Consider the following 24700-nt stretch of genomic DNA (forward strand, 5'->3'; position numbering starts at 1 on the left):
CTGTGGGACAGCAAGGGACTGCGGACAATGTCTGTACCCTGACTCACAGCCCCCCAACCCATCCCCACTCTCTGGCAGGCGAAGACAGAGGGTGTCCATGCCTTGCACCTGGGACGCCCAAATGCCAGCTCGGAGGCTTTGGAACCAGGAACCTGTTTTTCAACCCAAGTCCTGCTGTGACCAAAACTAAAGCAGAGCCCCTCTTCCTCAAACTCACCTCCCAAGGCAATAAGATTGCTTCGCCCCCCGTGTGCACAGCAGAAGGCAGAGGGCAGAGGGAAGGCATGGCTCTGTGGGACGCCAGCAGCCGGAAATGATCTTCTCTGTGCCAGCGCTAAGGACGCCAACATGACAGAAGAGCCAGTAGTATGCACGAGGTAAGACTAGTACAGCCAATATCACAGGGCAGTCCCTAGTGAACCTCGATTAATACTCTGAATTCTGCAATATAGCAATGTGATAGAGGTGTGAATTACATATTTCAACGCAGTGATCCCCAAAATGAGATTGAATAAGTAGGCACCCAGGAGGATGCAGGCCATGGATAGCTGTCAATCAACTTTCACTATGAAAAATACCTCATGACCTCTGCTTCCCTGCTGCAGACTGTGGAATAATGGCAGTCTGTGTGGGCACTCTGTGGAATTCCAAATGGGAGTTAGGACCGAGGTAGTTCAATCAGTGGGAAAAGGTCAAGTGCATGCAGATCCTCTCTCCTTTGGTTTCCCCCAGTTCCACTTTATGCCCTCCACCTCTAGGGCACTGAGGCAATCAGGGGAAAGGTTGTTATTTCTGCTGCTGCTCGTGACCACATTTAAATATTCAACTGAAAATGCGCTGGTTTCGGGTTTTTTTCCCCCACCTAACAACCGTTGGAAAATCATGCTGCAATTTGATACGGCCAGCTAATTCCCCTGTTATGTCTTGCATCGCCTCAGACAACAGTGTAAGAGAGATGGCTGGAGGTCATTACCTAAGCATATTCCCTCTCACTGGTAGTGTGGCTTAGGAAGAGAAGCTGCTAAAAGTAAAGCAAACTAATGGCTCTGGCAGCTCCGACTGCAGAGGCACAAGGCTATTAGGAACACTACAATCCCCAGGTGAACCCCGATATCATGTCCCGGGGCTGTGTGTGATATGGCCAGGTTGTCTCTGTCGATCAAGCGAGCAGAGGGCTGAACGTGGCCTGACATCACTTGAACCTGTGATATCAGGCCTTCTGGGAACTTCTCATCTACACCTGACTGATTGGTGTCACAGTGGTTTACACCTGCAGGTGTGCTAGTGTGTGAACATGTGTAGACACTTTCTGGACTTCACACCAGTTGATTTAAGACATAACTGGTTTTGTGCAGTTTGATTTTGTGATGTTCTTTTCTCAATTAGAGTTTCATAAGTCATTGAATGCAACCAAAAATATGTTGAAGCACTGTGTGTGTGTGTGTGTGTGTGTGTGGGGTGGGGGGGGGGGGGGGGGGGGGGGGTGGGGGGGGGGGGGTTGCAGCCAGGCCCTGCTGGGGTTAGAGACACAAGGGAACACCCAGGTTTGATTCAATAACAGAGCAAAAAGGGGAGGGGCAGCGGGCTGTGTGATTAACAAAGCAGGACCCGCAGCGGGCCTGGATAAAGAGCACAGACATGCACACCCTATAAGACAATGGTATTCTCAAAAAATGGCAGGCCTGGCTCTAGATCAGTTACCAAGTAAAGAATAAACAAATGAGAACCCGGTGAAATCTGAAAATATATCATTTTGAAAAATAGCCAGCCATAAATATCCCAACCGACCAGTCAATTGAGTGATCCGGCCCTGTTATTCTTTAGCTGACATGTGGCAGAGTAATTGCTGTCTGGGCCAGGGAGGAGGCAGGGTAGTGGTGGGGTCTGCTGGGCCTCCTGTCTGGCCATCTCACTGTTACTCATCAGTGGACCGGTGCACCTCCCTCTAGACTTCTGGAGCACCCCTGCTCCCTGAACCTTCAGACCCACAGTGGAGGACGGCAATCAGGGAGAGGGATGGGTAGCGAGGGAAGTTGCCGCTGGCCGAGGGTGGCCAGGGTCAGTGGCATCCATTCACCCCTCTCCCCTTGCAGGGCCTTTCTCTCTCATCCGTCTGGATGGGTGCCCTCTCTCTGGGGCACAACACGATGAGAGGCCCTGGCTCCGCTGACGTCTCTGCCTTTCATGTCTCCATCTAGGGCAGTGGTAGAGAGATGTGGAGGGGAGGACGGCAGAGGGGGCAAGCTACAAATGTCACCCATAAGGGGGGATTTAATTAAAAATGACATGGGCTGGCGCTGGAGAGTGCAGCCACATATGCGTGGAATTTGGGCGCAGTGAAAGCAAGTGCCTATGATTTATAATTCAAGTAATGATCTGCAGTCCTTTTAATTCTATGGCCAAAGAAAAAAATATCAAAAGGCCGCCTCTGTGAGGCTAATCCAATATGATATTTTTAAGGGCAGGCGGTCAATGGCTTTTTGAAAAGCCAGCTACTCCGTCTCTCATTCTGCTTCTCTCTCTCTCTCTCTCTCTCTCTCTCTCTCTCTCCCACTTGTCCGTCTTTCCCCATCTCCCTCTGCCACTCCCTCCTTTCTCTCTCTCCCCCCTCGAGTCCAGACACAGAGCGGGCTGTGATAATGGAAACATCCCGCTCTCCGCCTCCCTTTTCTCCCGCTAAGCTCTGAGCGCTTGGGGGAAATTGATTGTCTGGCGAGCCGATCTGAACGCTTCCAGCTGATAGTAGAGCCAGTTAAGTCCTTTTTTATTGGGGGTATGAGGGATTTTTAATGGGAGTCGCATCAATGATCTGTGCAGCCACTCGGCATCTGCATGCGGGGGCTTTTGCTAAAACCCTCCTCGCCCTCTGATCCCAACTGCCCTAGTCCTGACACCATATGCACACACACGCACTACTGTTGTGTAAAGGACAGCAGATGCAAATGAAACAGCTCACCTCTCACAGGTAATCCCCCTCCTGGACTCTCACTCACTCTGTCTCTTTGAGGGGTGTATTCTGGTATTCGGCCTCCTGTTGAGAGCCTAGGTCACCTTACTCACAACCCCCATCCCACGTTGGCACAAACTGGGCCACGAACAATCAATCATGGGGACCTGCTCAGCATGGTGACCTGAGTGTGCCCACTTCTGCAGCCAGGCCCAGTGTCTGCCTTTGTGCACCCCTTCTGGGCCTGGATGAACAATTGCCTTATTGAGGCCAAGAACTGCACAGTGGTCGAAATTCAACACTTGCTCCCCTCTTCCCCCTCAAAGGACAGAAAGGAGGCTATTATGTTCAAACATCCTTATTATGAAGCTCAAGTCAGTCGCTGTGGTAGTCATTCAATCATAGGGTTTAACAGGTGGAGAAAGAGAGGGAGAGTCAGACAGAGAGGGTCGGTAAGAGGGAGTACACGGGAAGACTGGAGACTGTTCTTTTTCTCTATTGATTTGAGTCCTGACTCCCACTGGCTGCTCCTCAATAGAGGATCCTGAGAGGAAGTGGGCTAATCCTGCAAGAAGGGAATCGATTAAGACGACTGTTGAGGACTCCCTTCATTTCCCTTCCTTCCTCTCCTCCTCTTTACCTTCTCTAATTCTATTTGGCGCAGTTTCTCTTTGTCCTCTCTTCCACTATAACTCTCTGAAAGCTCATTAGTGAGGCCGGTCGCACCCACTCAACTGAAGAGCTGCCCCTTCCAAATGCACTTGGAGCTCTGTTTGTGTCTCTGGTTCCTTCTGTTTCACTAACATCTATACAGCTCCATATGAGATGTCCCTACAGACCAGTAAAAAACAACTCAAGATCTGACATAAGTAGCACCCAGTCACCTTGTTGTTTGTGACTCTTCTGTGTCGGAATCGAGTTGAGTGTGATGTTGAGCTGAGAAGTAGCTAATTGGCCAGTGAGAAGCAGAGAAAGAAGAAGGCAATGCTTTATTTCTTGCCTTTCCCTGCTGGTTACAGGCCTGATACAATGTCCCACTGATGAGGAGGCACAGAACCTGCATCTCCCTCTAAGCCTCTCTAAGCTGAGGTAAAAACTGGTAGGTTAGTGCTGCACTGCTCTCCATCCGCCAGTCTGCTTAATCGACTTGAGGTAGCTCGTTGGCCTGCCGTGTAAACAAAGGCCACTAAAGACTCACGGTGCATTCAAGAGGGAGAAAAGACATGTCTTCCCTTCATCAGAAAAAAAAGACTCGCTGAAAAAAGCTTATCCAAAAGCTTAAACAAAATTAGGGAGAAATTCACCTTCCAGATGCCTGACTGCCGCAGCCCTCTCTAATCCCAAACTGGTTAGAACTAGTTTTGCCAGCTCTGTAACAGTTTTCAGGCTCATCTCCGTCCCTTTACACCATTTTGTGAGTGGACAGAGGGTGGTGCTCAGGGAGCAAACAGAGCAGCTGTCATGCTTTACAGGCGGCCGACACAGCCAGGGCCAGACACTGTAAATGTTTACAGACCCTCAGGGTCACCCAGGGCCAGTGAGGCACGTTAAACACTGTCTGTTCAGCCCTGTTGCCACGACTGCATGATCAGCACTGCTAAACAGCCCCCCTCACAATGAGTAGTCCAACAACATGGCAATCCAAGGTCTAAGTGCAGAGCGAATGAAACTGTTTAGAATTCCTCAGAGTAGCGAGCGAACAACAGTGACAAACAACAGAAACCGGAAAGTCTATTTTCCTTCACTTATTCACAGTGGAGGTTAACTACCCGGCTCCATCACTCACCATGACCGATAGATTAAATACAAATGACGAACACAAGCCTCACTCATTTTGGGCGAGCTGAACTCTTGACCTCCATCGCTCCCAGTCACTGTGTTAACTCACATTTCCGCCCAAGGGCTTGCAGAGGCTCCAGGGTCTTGCTGGCACACACCGGGTGCTGGGGTGGAGGGTTTTGCCTCCTCTGCAGACAGGCCAGCATGGCGAGGTGGGCACAGTACTACAGCCGGGGGAGTTATGCGGCCAACCTGGAGCAGAAAAAGAGAAAGAGAAAGAGAGGAACGTTGAGTGTGTTGAGCAGGATGATTCGAGGTCACAGCTTCATGGCCGTGTTCGGTAAGGCAGCAGCAGCTGGCTCTGGGCTCGAAGGGCTAGGGTTCTCACCCAAGATTTAATGGGGAAAGAATGCCTACAGCTGCCTGCCTCTCAGCTCTGTGTGCTGAATGATAAACACACACCTGCACTGGGGCAGCGTGGTTGACACGGGTTCAGAGCACAGTCCAGGGCAGTCACTCTGCAGCTTCAAACAGCACATCCACACAGCCATTCAACCGCATCGGCCGTCTATGAAAGCGTTCTCAAAACAAACACACAGGCACACTCAGAAAGAAGAAACGCTCGGGCACATTCCTTCCAGGGCAGCGCGCGTACATGGTGATTGATGGCGTTATCTATGGACAGCAAAAAAATGGTAATGCTGAAAAAACAGCAGTCTGTCTGCTGCAACTTAACATGCAACAGCTCTTGGGGACTGTCAGGAAAGGCCTGGGGACTGAACGGTGTCTGGATGTATGTGTAGCTGTGTGTTGAACTGTATAGCTGCATGTGTGTGTGTGTGTGTGTGTGTGTGTGTGTGTGAAATGCGATGGGTTGGGAGGGAGAGACTGCCAACCGTACATCAGGGCTAGTGACGGCACTAATCAATCTCCCTCTAGGCCATAAATCTCCAGCTCTGTACTCCCCCTTTTCCCCACAGCCACTTTCACTCTGGAACAGGGAGGCAGTTGCTGCTAGTTTCCTTTCAAAAAGCCCATCGCAGCCCCGATGTGTATATATTATAGATATATCTATATCTCTATATATCTATAGATATATTGCAGACCTCATTCATCAGCAACATGCCAGTGTCACATAACACAATGATGACTGATTACGAACTTCTACTTGGATTATGTGCCGGATGAGAACAGCTAAAGCAAACCATTTAGGTCCATGATAAGGATCGAGATTCACTCTTCTATCGTTCACTTTACGGATATTGTTTGGATTCTGGGAAACAATGGTCCCTTACTGTACTGACTGTAACTCTGCAGAAGCCCAGGCTCACCTAAAACGCATGGCTGTCTCTGTATAAAGCATTGTGGGTTTGATCTGCATGTGTTTGAGCCTCATGGCCTCAATGCATTGCTATGAAACACTATCGTTTCCATCTGGGCTGGTCTCCTCTCATATTAAAACAAAGAACAGAGGCAAATATTTCATCCGTGCTGTCAGTGCCAGCGTCTCCTGCCATGATGCGTGGCAGATTATTGAAAAATGATTTCTCATGCGCCTGTCACAGGCTTGTCCCCTGTTATTTATTTTCTCAGTGAATCACTAAATGAACATTTAGCCACCTGCCATCAGTCCATTACTTAGTTTTATAGATTATCATTTAAAGAAAGCAATTATAATGATTACAAGATAAATTAATAGCAGTTCATAAAGCGCCGGCTCCTGTTCTTTCTCATTTCAGGAATAAAGCTAAAATATAGATCACCACTGAAAAAACCTCCTATTATAAAACACTAATAGAAGCATTCGATCAAACTAACCTTTACACAAAACCACAACTATGAGTTTAAAATTATATCTATATATTTAGGTGCAGTTTTATCGAACGAGTTTAACAGAATCAAAGAATTCACATCCATTCAAGATGGATGTTACGTATCTTTTCAGACCCTGCTAAAGCATCCAACCTTCACATCCTGAAGCCACTGAATGTGTTAACTTGTAACACATCAAAAGTGCCATTTAAAATATAATAATATAATATAGTCAAAAGAGGTGTATTTGTATAAACCTTAACAGCGCTCTTTATGGTGTGTAAAGTGCTAAATTGTGATTGAGAAATTGAGTAAGGAAGCATGATAGACAACCACAACACAATGTACTGCCTATAGTTAAGTTTGAACAACTTTCCTGGTCTGAATAGTTAAAAGGCAGGTGTTACAGAAAAAAGCACCACCCCTACAACAATTCAGTCTTTCACTCTGAAAAGAGATGTTTTAATACAACATTATTCACCAGACATTACATTTGACCTCAGACCATGAAGCTTGTATAAAACACTTAACATTCAGTCAAAAATATGTATTTTTTCAAATGTGTCACAAAGCATCACTTTGAGCACAAACCTGGACGTATATGAAAATGGTGTCCACGGAAAAAAAAGATGTTCACCCTGATAAATGTAAGTACATTTTCTCTTTACACTCTTGTTAATTACACAGTTCACTCCCTCACACACACACGCACATGCTTACACACAAACACACACGCTGCAGATGGAAGAGAGGGGCCACTCTATTTCTCGCCAGGTGCTTGAGCAAAAAAGGTCGCTTGCAGTGCCATTTCCTCTCACACACAGGCAGGCCTGGCCCAAACACACTGGCACTTTGAGCTCATTACTGGCTATTCACATAATCCTTTCTCTGTGTCCTCTCTGTGAGGATACTAATTTCACAACGAGCACATCCTCACACAGCCCATTTGGTAAAAGATAGTGGTTGAGAGGCAGGAAAGGGACACATGGGGTAGATTGAGACTAAAAGCAAGTCTTAACTGGGGGATACCTCCACAGTTTTCCCCTCGCTGAAATGAAATACAATTGTGTAACTACCCTCCATTTTTCTCCATTTGCTGCTCACCAAATGTATTCTGAGGCATTATACTTTGCTGTAAGAGACCCACTTTTTTTCAATTCAATTTTCAAGAACCAATTTTCTCCTATTATTGACTTTAAGAGCGAGGCAGAAGGAGCAAGTCTTTGGTCTGTTTGTCATGTTCCCCTTTCCCCTAATCTCCTCCTATTAGGTTATTGTACTACTTAGCAGATGTCTATCAGAGGCAGGTAATTATCTCCAAACCTAAAACCATGTGACCCATCATCCAGCTGCCCTAAAAACAGCCCGCATACCCAGGTCAATCCCTGTGATGGTGGTGGTGTATGCGTACACACACATGCGCGCACATGCGCACACACGCACACGCACACACACAGCGCTTGAAAACCCACCTGCACTTCACTCACTCATCAAATCCACTCACAAGTCTCCTATTACACCAGTGTGGGGATATCTCAAAAGCCAGGATGTCTATCGGCTCTTTCCCGTTCTGCCAACGCTGCTGCAGGGTTTGCAATGGGGGCGGAAGATCAGTCCCCTGAGATGAGGGAATAAGCTGGAATCAAGAGGCGGTGGGTTTGGCAGAGGGCTATTTCTAAGTTAAAAGGTTCTTAAACTGCAGAGGAGATCAGAGGAGATGGCTCCCCACGCCCAAAGCTGTCTGCCCAGATAAGCATCCTGCCAAGTGTGGGGTGTAACAGGGTGGTCATGGGTGAATAGACGGCAAGTATGTGTGTGTTTTGAGCTACACGTGTTTCATGTGAAAGAAAGAATGAAGCAGCTGAGACTTGGGTATTGAAGCCCAATATTTGTAGGTATGGACTAAGTATGAAAAACTGTACCAACAGATGACACATATTCGGTTAGATTCAGTCTTGTTGAGTTATTGTTTGATCAGATTCCTGTGTGCAAAGCTCTTGTAGAGCTGCTTGTGTTTAGAAAACATTTAACATTTGTGAACTGTTGTCAAATTAAATTAGGATTTGTAGCAAAGCCCCCAGCCCAGTATGCCATGAAAAATGTTCACATTAGACATATCCGCACCTCAGGATTAATATCCAATGTCAGGTAGCGTTCCCTCTAGGTAGCCAGGCTGAACGCTAAGGAATGGTGTGGTAGATGGGCATTTATTTTATTTATTTATTTATTTGCACAATTCAAACAATAAAATCACAACAGAGATAAATGAATATCATAGTGCAGGAAGAGACAAAAAGCCAACTGGGCTTATTTGAAGCCTCCACCTATATAATATTTAACATTTTACAAAATTACAAACATAAAATGAAAAATGCATAAGCAAAGGTGCATGTAGGTTGTCTGACAGTTACAACATTGCAACTGATGTCCACCTTTTTCTAAACTTTCTAAACCCTAACCATACTGTCACCATATTGTATTTACCTGTAATCTTTACAACACCTTTACCATACCGTACATACATTCACAGATGCAGGAATTTCATTCATTCATTAGCATTAAAAAAGATAGAAAGTGAGAAATGTTGTCGAATACCAACGGACTCGTCTGGCGAGAAATGTGTTAAAAACCATACTAATATTTTTCAAAGTAACATATCGGAAAAAGTATAATTCTGATATTGAAAGCATTTTCATCGAAAAACCAATTGCCAAATTTATATAGAGGTTTAAAACGTAAAGTGTCTCCAGTGAAGTTCAATCTCCCGGTGGAGGACTGGCAGTGGCAGACAGCCTCCACAATGAGCAGAGGCGGGGCTTCGACCTAATTGAATGGTGACCCTGCCGGCTCACTGTGGGACGCCCCATGCAATGCTTTTAACAAGCTGCTGTGTCTCTCCTCTTAATAAGCCCAAACAAGTTAATCCAATCGACACACTCAAACCCTTTCTTTTTCTTTAACAAGGCACTGCCTCTACCCCCTTAATCCCCGGCTCCCCCTTCTCCGTCACCATGCCGTCACATGAATAGAGCGAGAGTGAAAGGCTCCATTAGGAAGGACTGGCAGTAAAACCCTTCAGCTCGGTACTTTTCACACATCCGCACTAAATAATTTGCACCCATACTTTTTATTCAAAAGACACACACACACACACACACACACACACACACACACACACACACACACACGCACGCTCACATGTGCCTGATATAAAACTGGTCCACTTGGATGTAACACACAATGAGAGGGTTGTGTTCGCCGACCCTGATCCACACACTAACAACAAAACACACAAACAAAAATTCTGAGGGGACGTTTGCCGACAGGCACGCACTCTGGGACATAAAAACGGCATTGTTAACAAACCCCCCCAGCTCCACAAACAAGAGCCACTGATTCCCAAACAATACAAGCCCCTGGATGCACTCACCCACCAGCTCTGCACAACCTCACACCAGAACAATAAATAACCTGCACAATAAAGCGCCATTGTGTGTAAAAGCCTACAGTTTAGGCATTATTGCCATGATATACAGCGCTGGAATAACATATTGGCAGCTGATTCTTATATATACGATGCAGCATATCACTGTTATTGGGGCTTATACAACCTTGTATGCTGTGCAGTCGTATTTTTTAAGAGGTTTCTCTGCAGATGAAGGGCATCTTGGCAAATACACTCGGCTGTTAGCTTTCTATATTCCAGTCAGCTTCAATAGCTTCACCCATGGGATGAAGGGTGAGGAATGTCTGGCAGTCCAATAGCAGCGAGTCGTCTGTCATCTCTAATCAAAACACGCCTGCCTAGACTAATGTCAACCCTGTAATAGCAATGAGGACTAATTGACTTCACAGACAACTGCTGCATCTTTGTGCTGGGTGAGGTCTCATTAATGGTAAATAACAGCCTCAGAAGGCAGCACGTCTTCATGACTGTGCGAGCGACCACATTCAAAATGTAGAAAATGCCGATAGCTGAAATCCAGCAAATTAAGAAGAATGGAAATTTAATTCAGATGAATCTGGAGGTGTTACAAATACTGGGATGAGGGCTTTTGAAGCTCCTATGAAAAAATGAGAATATAATTCTGTATTAAACTATATATTTCTAGCCTCTACCTGAGCAGCATTCAAGGTAAACCGTAAGCCTTAGTGTGGCCTGTCCACCAATCAAATGGTCTCGTTAGATAATAGCCTCTAGTTGTGTATGGTGGATTAGGGGCTAGTGAGTATCCCCACGGTGGTCCAGCGCACACCGTTCCGTCCACCTGGCACCTGCACCACAGATTTGTAATGAAAAAATGTCTTCACATATTGAAATGTTGTAGCAGACTTGCTTATCTACTACAATGGCTCAGCAAGCTAGTAAGGAAAACACTGCAATCATAGGAAAAACCACCAGACGACAAAAGCTGCCCAAAGTATTACATGTGCAGCTTTTGGTAGAGTTCCCCACATAATTTGGCTATGCAAGACTTTGCATACTCCTCCTGTTACACCTACCCCATGTGAGCCGGGCACAAGGGCATGCTGTGAGCTAAGCTCTGATCAGCTTCACCTTGACATTTACACTGAGCATACATGGGTTATGTGTTTTGATCGGAGAGCTAATTCAGAGGCCAAAGTAACACTGATTGAACATTTTGAATTCTTAAGAAGTTTAGAAATAGAGGCTGTGAGAGGCTGTCAATATCATGGTGATCATGCAAAACTATTTAATAGAAACAAGCTTTAAACTCATAAAGCTTAAAGCTCAACACTAAAATACTACAAATAGCAGTGTGACACGAGTCTAAATGCACAGTGCATCACAATAATTATAATCTCTTATTTATAGCTTTAAATAGTGGCACACATTTGCTTGTTTGTATTTAAATCAAAATTGAGCAATGAGATGTAAAACACCACTACAAACAAACAAAATCCACAAGTCATAATTGACATAGCCTTGTATTTCTGTATAGAAAGCGGTGTATCCTGTCCTCCAATCAGCCGCTCCCCTTTGGTAAATCTGTTGGTTTGCAGCGCAGTGTGAGCGAGGTGCTCTCACAACGTGACGGAGCCGCTGTGCTCCTGCTGATGCCAGCGAGGGACTTTGAGCAATGAGAGCGTGGCTTAAGATTGTCAGACAAACCACAGGGGAAACACATCCTCTACTCCTCTTATTGCCTCCGCCTTTGTTGCATTGTTTTGCGAGGCAGCAGCATCAGTTGTCATCTAATACCACTTTCACACAGAAGCTCTGCGTATGTTGTGACATATTGAATGCATGTGGAGGGGAGCTGTGGAGTTTACTGAACTGTGCAGATACACCGGAGGATACACCAAGGGACTGCTGTTGACAAAATACCTCCACAAAGGACCATTTTAAATTTGAATTAATTGAAGACAAATTTGGCTGCGTTAAAAAGTCCTTTCATATCAATCTAAAAAGAAAAAAACAGATGCAACATCACCAGGAAGGACTTTCGAACATAAATCACAAACCCTCAGCACTAACTTCAGCCAAATGTGAAAAATGAGCTGTGCTTTCTTGGTTTTCATGCGAGGATTTATATTTCCCCAGAAAACCTTATTACATACCATTTGTAAAGCATTGTTGATATTGCAAAAATGTCTTATCCCAATGTGACACAATCCTTTATTGTCTCAGACAGGTCCATTCACGGCTTAACGCAACAACAATAAAACAAGGGCTCTTTTTTCCCTCTACCCATCCTATGGTGGCTCACTTGAATATTCAAACAGTGTTCATTGTCTTTGTGTTTTGTGTTCATTGTTTGTTGTGCTGTCATTCCTCAGCTTGGCTCCTGAACTTCAAAGAAAGGCTTATGTCAATTTATGATGAAATGGAGTGAGCAGGCGAGAGAAAAGAGGGAGACAGAGAGAAAACCTTCACGCAAAATGGCCCTGCCTCAAAATGTATGCTTATTAATGGGTGTTCAATAAATCAATGGAATATAATTAAATTCAAACAATGTGATTTCTTCTCTCACTTGCCGAAGCCTGACTCCAAACATCGCTCTCTGCGGAGCCTAAGGTGACCCCAATTCCCATGGTCCAAAGGAGGACTGCGCCGTCTTTCTCTGGAGGGTGTCATAGATCCAATAGTCAGTCATGCATAACATTAGTGTGTTGTGAAGCCCACAAGGCAATCAAATAGTGCACCGTTGAAATGTTGACACTGATCTCATTTGATATATTTGAAGTGTGACAAAGCCATTTTTGCTCTGCTGGATATTACGGACTATAAAAGAGAAGATGACACAAACGCTCACAGCTAAGCTTGCTAGGAAAAGGAAGCAGGCATTCCCCCCCCCATATTTTCTCCACATTGCAGTTTCTGTCACCGAGACTCAGCCAGCCTTTCCCATAATGTGTGCTATCCAGCTGTTGTCATCCTGCTCCCTCTCAAAGCCGGCCCTGGCCATGCCAGCAGAGGGAATCCAATTGGACAGAGTGGGAGGTGAGTCTGCGGTTGGTAATCACCTGCTGGCTAAAGGCACAGATGGCACCAACACAAGCAAGATGTTGTCGTGCAGCAGCAATCCAAGGAGTCTTTTCCGACAGGCCGACAGACAAACACAGAAACCTGAGAAACCCACAGCGAGCTGAGGAATCGCAGCCTGCAGATTTGATGCAGAAACCTGGCAGCCTGGCAGCCAGGGAGCTACCTGAAGTGCACAGAGTTAAAGCATCGATCTCCTGTTTTCACGGGCAAGGTCTCGGTGTCACTGCTCAGTGATTGGGGAAAGTGAAAAAATGGTCAGGTTGTAATGATTTAAAATGGTCGACGCGTTCCATGACAAAAGCAAACTGATAAGAGTTCCCGTTATCAGCGAGCTTGACCCGCCACAGAGAGTGAATTGAGAAGCGAGGTCATCGCGGAGATAACAGCACACGAGGAGACTGATTATCTTTTCCTTTCTCAAGTATTTTTGGATACATTCCGATGATTTACGTGTTGGCCAAAGTCTTGCTCTCACGTTTCAGGTCTCCATATTAAGGAGAACACGGCTGCTCCACCTCTTCAGATTCACACTTGAGCTGCCGTGACTTTAAATCTTCTGACACACTGAGACAGAAGATATATTCATTTAACTACAACAGTTAGAGCGAACGTGCGACTGAATTCAGGTGCACGTTCAGGTTAGCTGTTCTCTCTCAGCTCCATGAAGGAAGTTGGACGAAGTCATTTAGTTGATTGAAGTCGCTAGCAGAGATTTCTTTATGGTACTCAAGGCTCCCAGCACATCAAACATACCAGAGTAAAAACGCCCCGGAGACATCCCTCTTCCTGAAGACTCCCCAGCAGATGAGCTCCTTCTGCTCTGTGTTACTGCTCGAGCCAGGGTTTGTCCTTCACAAGAGACAGGTAACATTGCCAAGACCCAGTAATTAGTGCAGATGGAGACTGTAATACTCTCCTCCCCTCCCTGCAGAAATGCCAAGGGAGGCAATCTATAAATTCCTGCATATTAATGCAATTTAAAACCACTCCAGACACCTTGCTGGAGGCGGGTGATAAAAAGGTGAAAGGCAGACTATCTGGCACACAGCTGCTGATATGTCGGTGACATCAGTCCCGTCTCAGCAACTTCCTGGCCCGACACCCCTCAACACACACGCACACACCAAAATAACTTGATAATCTATCTCCTCTCTCAGAAATGCTCTCCAAATCCTGACCTTAGGCCTTACAACTGGGTCTCTATCAATAATTAAATGGTAATCTAAAAACCCATTTTAGTTGGGTCATCTTTCTGCGCCATTGTCCCTGCTTCTCTTCTTCCTCTGTCTATTTTCTCCTCTTCTGTAAGATCTAGTTAGAGATTCCATTAGCATGAGAGAGCAGGCTGGTAATTGTCTTCACCCTACTGAGTGATCCCTGGATAGAGGATTAGGTGGAGAGAAAGCCCTGTTTCAACTCAGAGCACAGATGCTGCCCAAAGCCACCCACTCCAGATTAGATTAGACTGCAGAGAGATGAAACCGACGAGTAACTTCAAGCAACATTAGACAGAAAGTGTGGGCAGGAGAAACTTTTATTGACCTTACACCAACAGCTGTGACCCCCCTGCCCCCTCATTTTCTTTTTTCTCTTCTCTTTTTGGAAATTTTCTTTTTAATCTACTAATATGCTTTTCTGTTGAAAATTGGGATTTGGGGGAAGGCAGTTTATAATTTCTCTCTCTATGATATACGCAGAGTATTTAGAGCTGAATCTCCCTTAATCATCCCCCTGGGCCACCCTGTCCGTCACTAATCTCCCTACCGCCGCCCACTCATAAAGAGGTGTCACATTTCTGGCACTTCTCCATGGGATAAGCACTTCAAACACCAGAGCTTCTCCTCTTGACCTTTCCACGGAGATGATCGATTAAGCCCGTTGGATTTATTCCATAAACAGGCAACCATTACATCAAAAAGGCGAGGAATTTACCTCACAGGCAGAACTTAAAATCCATATAAGCTTCATGAGGGTTCCAGCTTTTATTGGCTTTTTCCACTTTTCGCAGCACATTAATAAGCACAGCGCCTTTTCAGGGCCTGTGTTGATATCTGAATCACTGCAGTTCTCTACCTGTAATTATTGAAGCAAATCACAATAACAGAGTGAAATTCAACTGCTATCTGTACTCTTTAAAACCTGTGATGCAGAACAAAACAGTTTAGTTACAAAATTAGTGCAAAACGCCTGAAAAGTTTTAAAAGTGAAACACTGCAAATGGTTGCTTTGTGAAAAACAGCATTGTGGAAAGTCTTCACTCTGCTTTTCACATGTCCAAGAAGCTCTGTGGGGTGAAACCAAGGAGCACCAAGGCCAGTAAAAGGTCTGCTTGCTGCATGAGCCATTAAGTTACAACACTGCAGGCTTCCTGTTTTCACGCTTGAACACTTTCTACATGCTTTCAGCAAGAACAAGACTAAACAACCTCGAGTGAAACACCAGGGAGGAGAAACCCACGAAGACAAAGAGTAGTTCAACAACAGAATGCTTTAAAGCACAACCAATCACGCGTCACTGCGAATCCCATTTGTTAAAGTTAAATCAGTAAATCTGAAACCAGTTTAATTTCCTCTGAGGAGCCCGACCATGCTCCTCATGTTTGTGGTCACAGTGGCCAGCAAGCTCTGCTTCAGCTCTGAGGGACTCCTGCTCTATGGTAATCATATCCTATTTGAATAATGAGGCAATAGCACCATTCCCCCTGCATCCTTGACTGGAGTCTTTGATAGACACTAATTCTAGCTCCATCTATAAAGCTCCTCTCATGCATTTTTAATAGAATCTATTACTTTAGGATTAAATTATAAAAGACTGTCCTCCTTAAATTTTTAATAGTTTGCATAATTGGTATCAGGGCCTGAATGCGAACCATAAAAACCCAGTTTGTACCGGTCTGTGCAGACAAAACCACACACTTTGCATGACACTATCGCAGAAAAGTACATATCTGCCTCCCCTCGTGCACGCACATGTGAGCATGGCCATTACTGCTTTGGGTTCATTGCCGTGAAGATAAAGGTGCTGTAAGCTCAGCGCTTTGAAGGAAGGGGACAATAAGGTCAGGGACCATGAGAGCTGCTTTTGGCTGCTGAGCTCCTGCAGGAGCATGAGGCAGGAGGAGTCACCTGGGGGAGACAGGAGTCATAAACCTGGCGTCCACAGACACCTGCTGCCACCATGTCAACTGTGACCACAACACTCGCCAGGGCAAACAGCAAAAACTACTTAGAAGGTTTACAGCCCCCCTTTTGTCACCAACAGTCACCGAAAACTGTGTTCAGTCAGCTTAAATGAAAATGCATGTCCCTCCTTGGTTCCTGGTTCCACGCAGATCAGCCATGAGTTAAATGTCATCTGCACCCTCTCACTCTCTGCATCTTCAGCTCAGCTCATCAGAGCAAACAGAGCAAATGTGTCGGAGGCATCTCTTCTAAACCAGAGCCCCCTTAGAAATCTATGCACGTCACCATCCCCCAAATTAGCACCGCAGGGACACCCCCCTCACCGCCCCCGCCTGCTGGCGGCAGCTCTTTGGCATATCTGTACCGGGGAAAATATTTCACACTCTATGAATTATTAAGTGCGGGGCCAGTGCTAAGCAGTGTGGAGATAGACCAGTTATTCACAGCTCTATTGGGACGGATGCGTCGGAAACCCGGGCCGCTCGCCTATCAGATCGTTTGTCACGAGTGATAGACAATTTACAATGAGAGAATTTTCCAATTTATTCATTCTGCTGTCACTGCAGTTTTCTACCTCCACTCATTCCACTCAGTAACCCCCCCCCCCCCCCCATAACTCTGTCTCGTCTGGCGAGGGGGCTTCACGCCTGAACCAACCGCCTTCTTCTCTGCCTCATTCTGTTGCTTACTTTGTCTTTCCTCAGCCCGGGGAGAGAGGTTGAGGTGTCACATGTGCAAAAGATCCCGCTACCATCTTAACTGTGGTAATGGTGTGTTGGGGACATCCTGTGACAGCTGAAGGGTTCGGGCCCTATTGGTGGAGCTGTGGCTCTGTGATAAAGGAAAGGGGCAGGTGAGGGTGCTTGTATGACCCACTTTCAATAGAAACAATAGAAAGATAATTGAATTAAACTGCAGCTGAGTTATTTACGCTGTCAAAAACACATTTGTGCTCGAAGGAAAGAAAGTTTTGTTAAAGTCTCGATAATAAATAAATATGTTCAACTTTCCAAAGGCAAAATCATCCTAAAGACATGTTTTTCTTTTAGTTGATGGGAATTTTATTCAGGAGAAAGAATAGGATTGCGGAGGGCAGTGTCCTGCTATAGAGGAAATGCCAAATAACAACTCCCACGCAGACATACACAGGACCTCAGCACTAATGTCTGGCAGACTTTAGAACATTAATTACTGAAGGTGAACCAGCAGTCAAAACAGCCACAGATTAGTTTTTTGTTCCCAATACTCAAACGCCTAAGCAGCAGTCTTCCAGTATTTCATGTGACGCAGCTCAAATTCATTAGAGACAACACGGATAATGTTTTCAAAAAGGGTTTCATTTATTTTTTTCTAAGCTAAAGATAAATAAAAATGAGATCAGCAGGCGCGTTGGTCTAAATGCTCAGTGAGAGCAGTTTGACCTGTAAAGTATCCCAGAGTGTTTCTCTATCTGTGATGCCCTTTGAAAGCCTGACGCAGACGGGCTGCACTGAATAGGCCTTGATGTGAAAGGCAGAGATGTTAGATAAATGTCCTCGCAGCCAAGGCCTCTGCCCTCTTCCTGATGATGCATTCTTATACTCAAATACACACACACACACACACACACACACACACACACACACACACGCGCGTAGTGCCAACAATCCCACTGAGGGCAGCATTTGTTTGGGGACAAGGTGACCCTGTTGCCTAGGGGCCTGTGAACAGGCACAATGAAGGCCTCTCATCCTGCACACACCCAGCCGGCTGTGTTGGGCTGATGACGGGTGGAGGGGTGGTGTGTGAGGGGCATCACAACACCCTGCTACTGCAGTTTTAAACCCCTATTCAGGAAGCCCCCTGAGATAGCTCCTTTCACACCCTGCACAGACGGAGCAAAATCCCCGCTTGTAACCCAGAGTCACGCAGTCAACAGATGGAGCAGCTATTGAGTGAAGGATCGCGCCGGCAGAGGCGGCTCCCCATCCATCCCCGCTGGAAACAATGGGGCAGCAGGTCAAGAGTGCTGTCTCCAGAAGGAGGGGTCAGGGAGGAGGGGGCATGCTTTGACACAGTCGAGCTATGCGAGCGCTTTGAAACTGGAGGAACTGAGAGAAGGGGGAGGAGGCTCGTGGCTGGCTGTGGGCATCAGACTTAGGAGGTGGGGGCTTGTGTGTGAATCTGGGACGGCAGTGTTTGTGTTTAACCTGCAAACAAGAACAAAAAGACATCCCTGTGTGCACACATTTGCATGTTGTGAGGAAACACAGACTTGCAGTTTAATGCACATTTCAAGGACCAACAGTTACAGACACTTGTTTGTCTTCTTCATTGTTGATAAAAATAAATAAAACACATTGCAGTGAGGCTATATATGCAGGCAGTCAAGAATACCTTTACAACTGCAACACAGTTGCAGTGCCCTCAGGAATTTGTTTCATAAAAATAACTTGAATGTGAAACTTGTGTCTAAAACCAGGCCACAATTAGTTATTAAAGTGCATAAATAAAAACAAATGCTTCACCAATTGTTCAAACTCTCAATAATCTCCCAGCAACATCACGTGAGATTACAGGGAAGTGCCGAAATAAAGCCTTTAAAAACAATGGTTTTGCATTGTTCTGAAGTCGTTATTAATGGATCGATTTTCTGTGGAGAAACAACTGTGAGACAGAGGGTGAACTACTATGAATAGCTACATGCTCAAATGCCCATGCGTGTATGCATGCACGGTGCGTGATCACACAGATGGTTCACAAAGCAGCCATAGCTCTCTGTAGGGGAAAGTATATCCATTTCCATTGAACAGCAGTCTTGCTTTCATGTGGCTCTGACCTGGGAGTCAATTAGTCATCTAGGTTGCCCTGCCTCACTGGGTTTCTATGGCTGGAGACGAGACAAAGACCCAGGAAAGGCCTATATAATGATCCCATAACTTCAAAATCTTCATATGTCGTAAACATCCCAACTACTGAGCCACCAAATGTTCCTCACCCTTGGCAGGTTTGGTTTATGGGGCTATTTTGCACAGGAAGGTTCTCATTACAAACCAGAAGGTGTCAGGAGCAATGCAGCCATCCTCCATTAACAACCACTTGACAAGAAAGTACAGAGACTCCAAAAAAAAAAAAAGACTTCCTACCTACCAATTGGGAAATGTTCATAAATCACACCTAATTAAACACAAAAGCCTAGTTTGTGAACTCAGAGTGCAGAAAGGCTTGTCAAGACAGAGGCCACATAGTTTTTTCTGGGTTGTAGGAAACATACGTTCGTGCAAGGACACCGCTATTTAATTCTGGTTTGTCAGCTCAGTACTGAGGGACATAGGGTTGAGCCGTAATTCTTCTAAAAGTCAGATGACAATACATAAATGTTTTGCCATTTCAGAATATGCCACTGCTATGCTGTTTGAAAAAATAAATAAAGCCTGTTCCTACCACACTGAAAGGGATCAATAATGGCATAGAAAAAGGAAATGGCCATAAACACAGGGGGCTTTTATTCAGAGTGCCACGATGCAGATGAAAGCACACAATGCACCTGGAGAGCAAAGCCGAGAGCGGCGGAAGACACGAGAGCCCACAGGGTCATCAGGTGGGGTCAGAGAGCGCTGTCTATGTTCAGGCCTCAGCACCATCTATCTCCACAGCAGCTATTAGATTTCTAATATCGTTGATTTTAAGGAGGCTCGGCTTTCCTGCCACAATGACGGGGATTCAGCCCCAGTTGCCCCCTTTTCCTTTTCAGTGTGGTCTCTCAAGGTCCTCTCGGTTTTCTGCAAACAATACCGCTGGGCTTCGGCCCTTATTTAAAAGATTAATAGGATGCTGTCTTGGCACAGAAGCAATCAGTGAGGTTTCTGTGACAGCAGAAAAAGTGTGAAAACAAGGCAAAGAGAAGAGACCATTGTCACGGTTACCAACTGGCTGCCGCAGCTCAATTGAGATGGCTGTGGCTTTCAAACCCAGCTGTCAATCACAGCAGCAAGCATCAATGGGGTAAATTTGAATGATAAAACGATAAGTCATGAGCAGCAGATTTTCCTGTCATCGAGACAGGGGCTGTTTGAGTGTAACTCACTATGGGTGGAGGGATTTCACTGCAGCCATATGGAATTTGGTTTTGCCTCAAGTTGCTGGCTTCAGCCCTCAATCATGACAGTATGTGTAATCACCAAATGTCTTCCTCTCAATCCCTGTTACAATTGGCAGCACGGTGCTGTCACCAGAGATGGGGGAACAAAATGGAAAGCTGACTAAAAGACAAGCTTTAAGTGACACTTAATTTGAGATACCCAGGCATTCTCTCAGCTCCAGTAAACAGGATCCATCAAACCTCGCCCAGAGCCTGTATGAGTCTACAGCTGTCTGTCGGGAGAGGCACAGTATGCCTGAGAGGACTGGGGAAGAAATCAAGTGCTTTAAAGTTCCTAAAGACAACAAAAAGAGGCACCGGATTGATAATGACACATTCAAGGAGCACATTTTCATCTCATCTATATCTATGGCAACGCGCGATGCCTTTTCTCCTTTAAAGACAAACTTGCCACAAAAAAAAACCAAGCATGACAGAAGCTAATGACAGATACAAATAAAACCCACAAGTGAGCTGGTGAAGAAGTGAGAGAAAAACACTGAACAGCTGCTTTCTGCCGTCTTCCCTTTGCTCATCCCAGGAGAGTCCCATGTGATCTCCCTGATCCTAGTTTGTGGCTGACAGAGGGGACCGCTGCTCTGTTCATCTCCCCTCACACGGCTCTGTGCCCCCCCCCCTCCTCCCCCCTCCTCCTCCCCCTCCTCCCCCCCTCACCGCTGCCAGGAGGAAAAGATGGTGGGGAGGGGGAGTGGGCGAGCTACATCAAGGAGAGACTCTCCCAGTGGGTTCTCGTCAGTTCCAGGCCATTGCACCTTGCTCGCTGGGATTTTGTTTACACACACAGACACACACACACACACAAACACACACACACACACACATGCACACACACACACACACACACACACACACACACACATGCACACACACACACACATACACACACAGAGGCAGATTGCCATCATGTGGTGTGTTTTTTTGGGGGCTGCACAGTTGCATGTTTAGTTTTTAAGAACTCTTGTAAAAATGTTGTGTTGGTGACAAAACAATAAGTGTGATGCCTCGCAGAGCTTATTAAAAGTGCCACAGGAGCAGGTAATGTTCAATCAAAACCCAGTGCTACGGTTGACGTGGTCAGCGGTATCGTGCAGCCAAAAGGCTTGACACACTTTCATGGTCTTTGGGGACGAGCAGAGAACGCCAGGCTGCCCTTGTGCAGTCAGTCTCTACAGATGTTGCCTCGGAGAGCGGCTGACTGGCTGGCTGCGGTGACAGTTGGACAGCTGTTCCTAGAGATGCAGCCACAGAAGCATGCCACAGAGATGGGGGTTGGGGGATAGCGCTGTATGTTTAGTTTATCTGTATGAAGTTCCCAGGACATGCAAAGCTGTCACTCTTAGCAATGGTGCATGAGCCTGGATATGGAAAGATGGCACCGAACGGGATATGGAGAGAGAGCACAGATGGGTAAATATCAGAAACGGCTGACATTATTTGAAGAAGCGCCATTAACAAAACAGATTGTTTTGTGAATTGTAATTTTTCTCTCCAAAAATGAAGCAACACCAACTGGCTACACTGATGTAAGTCAAAATATCTAACTTGATCCACGAAGTCTGTTTGAGCATCCACAACTTTTTTTATCATCATAAACAAGACAAAGTTTAATATGAACTTCACAGAGAATTTTAAATGATTTTTTTCTACTTCTTCATAAAAGAGTGGATGAAAAAAAAATCTATTTTCAACAGCAGAAAGGATAATTGGCTAACCATTAAAACAACTCTGGCCAACATCAGTGGCTGCTGGTGATTAAAAGCAGTTTAAATTGGGGTCATGTTCAGATATTACACCTTTTTCCTGCCACTTAAAAACACAGTTACCTAAAATGATGGAGACCTGCAGGAGAACGGTGCAGGTTAAAGAAGATGAACGTCCTGCTTTAGTTTGAAAAAAGCAGTTAAAAAAGAATTGAAACGTTGGAACACTCTGCAGTATTAAATGCTGTCACCTGCTGAATAAACACACTGCAAATCACGAGTTAAACTGCTTGGATTGACGCCAGTCACTTCCGCCAAAACTCTCTTTTGCTAAGCAGGCCGGGCTATTTATTATGCCACAAAAGGTCAGCAATTTGTTCAACTCAATAAAAATGTTAATAAAACTAAGAGCTCACAAGAAGAAGCACTCATAGCCTCTGCTCGCTTATCAAAAAACGGGAATATGTGAGTGTGTGTGCAGATGCATCTATTTGAATGCAACGTTGCCACTGCAGCATTACATTAGGTCAAAGGTTGTACAGCAGCAGCTATCTAGTAGGAAATATAGCTTTGGCCTTGTCGTAATCCCGGTCAAACTCCACCAACTGCTTAACACAAAGCGGATATATTGTGAACACACACACACACACACCCACACACACAGACACTACAATAACCAGGCGCTCCAATTCCAGCTCACACCCTCAACCCACTCCGCTAAATAAATGAAAAGTCCCATTCAGGCAGATTTCAAAGACTGGGAGTGCAAGGGCTTATAATTATATATGAAATCTTTTAGAGAAAAAAAGTGATTACTCTGGATGCAAGTCTGGGAGTGAGTGGTGGTGGGTTATTGCTAAGCAACCAGTCATTATCCTCCAGAGTGGAGCGAGGTGACCGACCATCCGTCTAACTCCGGTGGCTTGCCTGGCTCCTGTGCAAATGCCCCCCCCCCCCCCCCCCAGCTCTCTCCCTCTTTTCCTCTGCCACTCTCTCCCCCTCTTCCCCGCTCTCTCTCTCTCTCTGCCGTCTCCCCGTCCGAATACAAACAGAGATAAAGAACGCTGCAATCGCTCTTGACACACAAATAGGTTAACACAATAAAGCCGGCTTTGCCTGGCTCACTCGAGGGAGGAAAGCAATTCCAGCAGCAGGCAGGAGGTAATAAAACAGGGCTAGAGTGTGTGTGTGTGTGTGTGTGTGTGTGTGTGTGTGTGTGTGTGTGTGTGTGTGTGTGTGTGTGTGTCCATACATGTCCTCATGTCAATGTTCCTATGTTTTTATATGTGAGTGGAGGCACACAGGAGCTCTTTGGCCTCGGGGCCTAATATCCCAAGGATTTCCAACCCTTTCTTGACACAAATAATAACACAGTAGAAAATGCCGGAAATTCCAGGCTACTCCTCCATTTAGATTAAGGAAAGGGTTGCTTTATATTAATAATATAGCTGACCTGCATCAGCCCCATGCAAACACATAAACGTTTCCCTATGGGTTGTATGCCGGCTCCCTTGTAAATGGTCTCCGGCTTGGTTAAAATTCAACAAGTAAATTGAATGAGTTTTATCTGCTAGCCTCAGCTTACACTCCCTGATGCGGCTGCCATGCCTGGCAATACATGATCAAAATCTCTAGAGTTTTATTAAATCGTGTTGCATTCACGCTGAACTCAGGAAAATGGTGAGGTGGCTTCTGCAATTACAATCCAGAGCAGACAACATTGTTTTCTCCAGTCAGTGGAAATTTCATTACCTTACAGCAACCGTCTTAGAAATGGGTAATAGCCTCTTTTTGTCACAGACACAAACCGTCTGTGGGAGGTGTGACACTCCATAAGTGTTATCCATTTGCAACAATATGCATCCAGCCAGTCACAGTCCGGATGCGGGTCAGCATAATGTGTACCATTATTCAGTGATTGGGAGGAACTGGATGGAGGAAACAGCGGTCAATAGCTAATTCCTGGATTGAGTGTGGTGTGATCAAACGCATTGAACCTTAATACAGCCATGCAGCTGACTGTATCTCTCCTCCGGGCTATTATAGACATATGACATGGGTCACACATGGCCTCATTTCTTGCATGTCAATAAAGAGAGAGTGAATGACTGAACTGTGAAGAAACCCCAATTATCGTGGAAAAGTTTCACACATTTACATTATACAGTATAGCCATTTGTAAGTGTCAATCAATTCCCCTGCTTTTATCCGCTGTTCCTTCAACCAGGTAATCACACAGCAGAGATGTAAAGCGGTGGCCACAATCAACAGGGAATAAATTACCTAAGCATGACAAGAAAACACCTTATCTGTCTGATGTATTTCCTGCTTCTGCAGAAAGCTACAAAGCCCGAGGGAGGGCAGTCAACCAAAATGCTCGGAGATGGAGATTAGGATGATGTGCAGTTCCTTGTTCCATTAAAGTTTGATCTTCCTCAATAGCCGAGGAGAATCAGATATCTCCCATTGAAGATTAAAGTACACCAGCGTATATATATGCTGGTGTAGAGATTAATCAGAGGCCTGCATGAGATAAAAACACTCTTGCTTCTGGCATGGAAAACAGCAGCAATAAAGAGTTCAGCTGATAATGTGAAACATGGTGAGCAACAATAGCAAATCAAAAAG

At 45.5% G+C, this 24700-nt stretch overlaps 1 protein-coding gene across 4 annotated transcripts in view; it reads right to left on the bottom strand.

Moving 5' to 3' along the window:
• The window catches only part of fam222a (family with sequence similarity 222 member A), a 65474-nt gene that overhangs the window by 19403 nt on the left and 21371 nt on the right, over nucleotides 1-24700 (bottom strand). For 3 of the 4 annotated variants that reach the window (XM_034542198.1, XM_034542196.1, XM_034542199.1), the window contains exon 2: nucleotides 4836-4978. In XM_034542198.1, coding sequence (XP_034398089.1) covers nucleotides 4836-4932 — 97 coding nt within the window. In that variant the 5' untranslated portion in view covers nucleotides 4933-4978. Of the gene's footprint in view, nucleotides 1-4835; nucleotides 4979-8010; nucleotides 8186-24700 lie in introns of those variants that run through there. The other variant, XM_034542197.1, reaches the window with a different exon arrangement.

Source organism: Cyclopterus lumpus, chromosome 9 (genome assembly GCF_009769545.1).
Source record: "Cyclopterus lumpus isolate fCycLum1 chromosome 9, fCycLum1.pri, whole genome shotgun sequence".
Taxonomy (NCBI): Eukaryota; Metazoa; Chordata; class Actinopteri; order Perciformes; family Cyclopteridae; genus Cyclopterus; species Cyclopterus lumpus.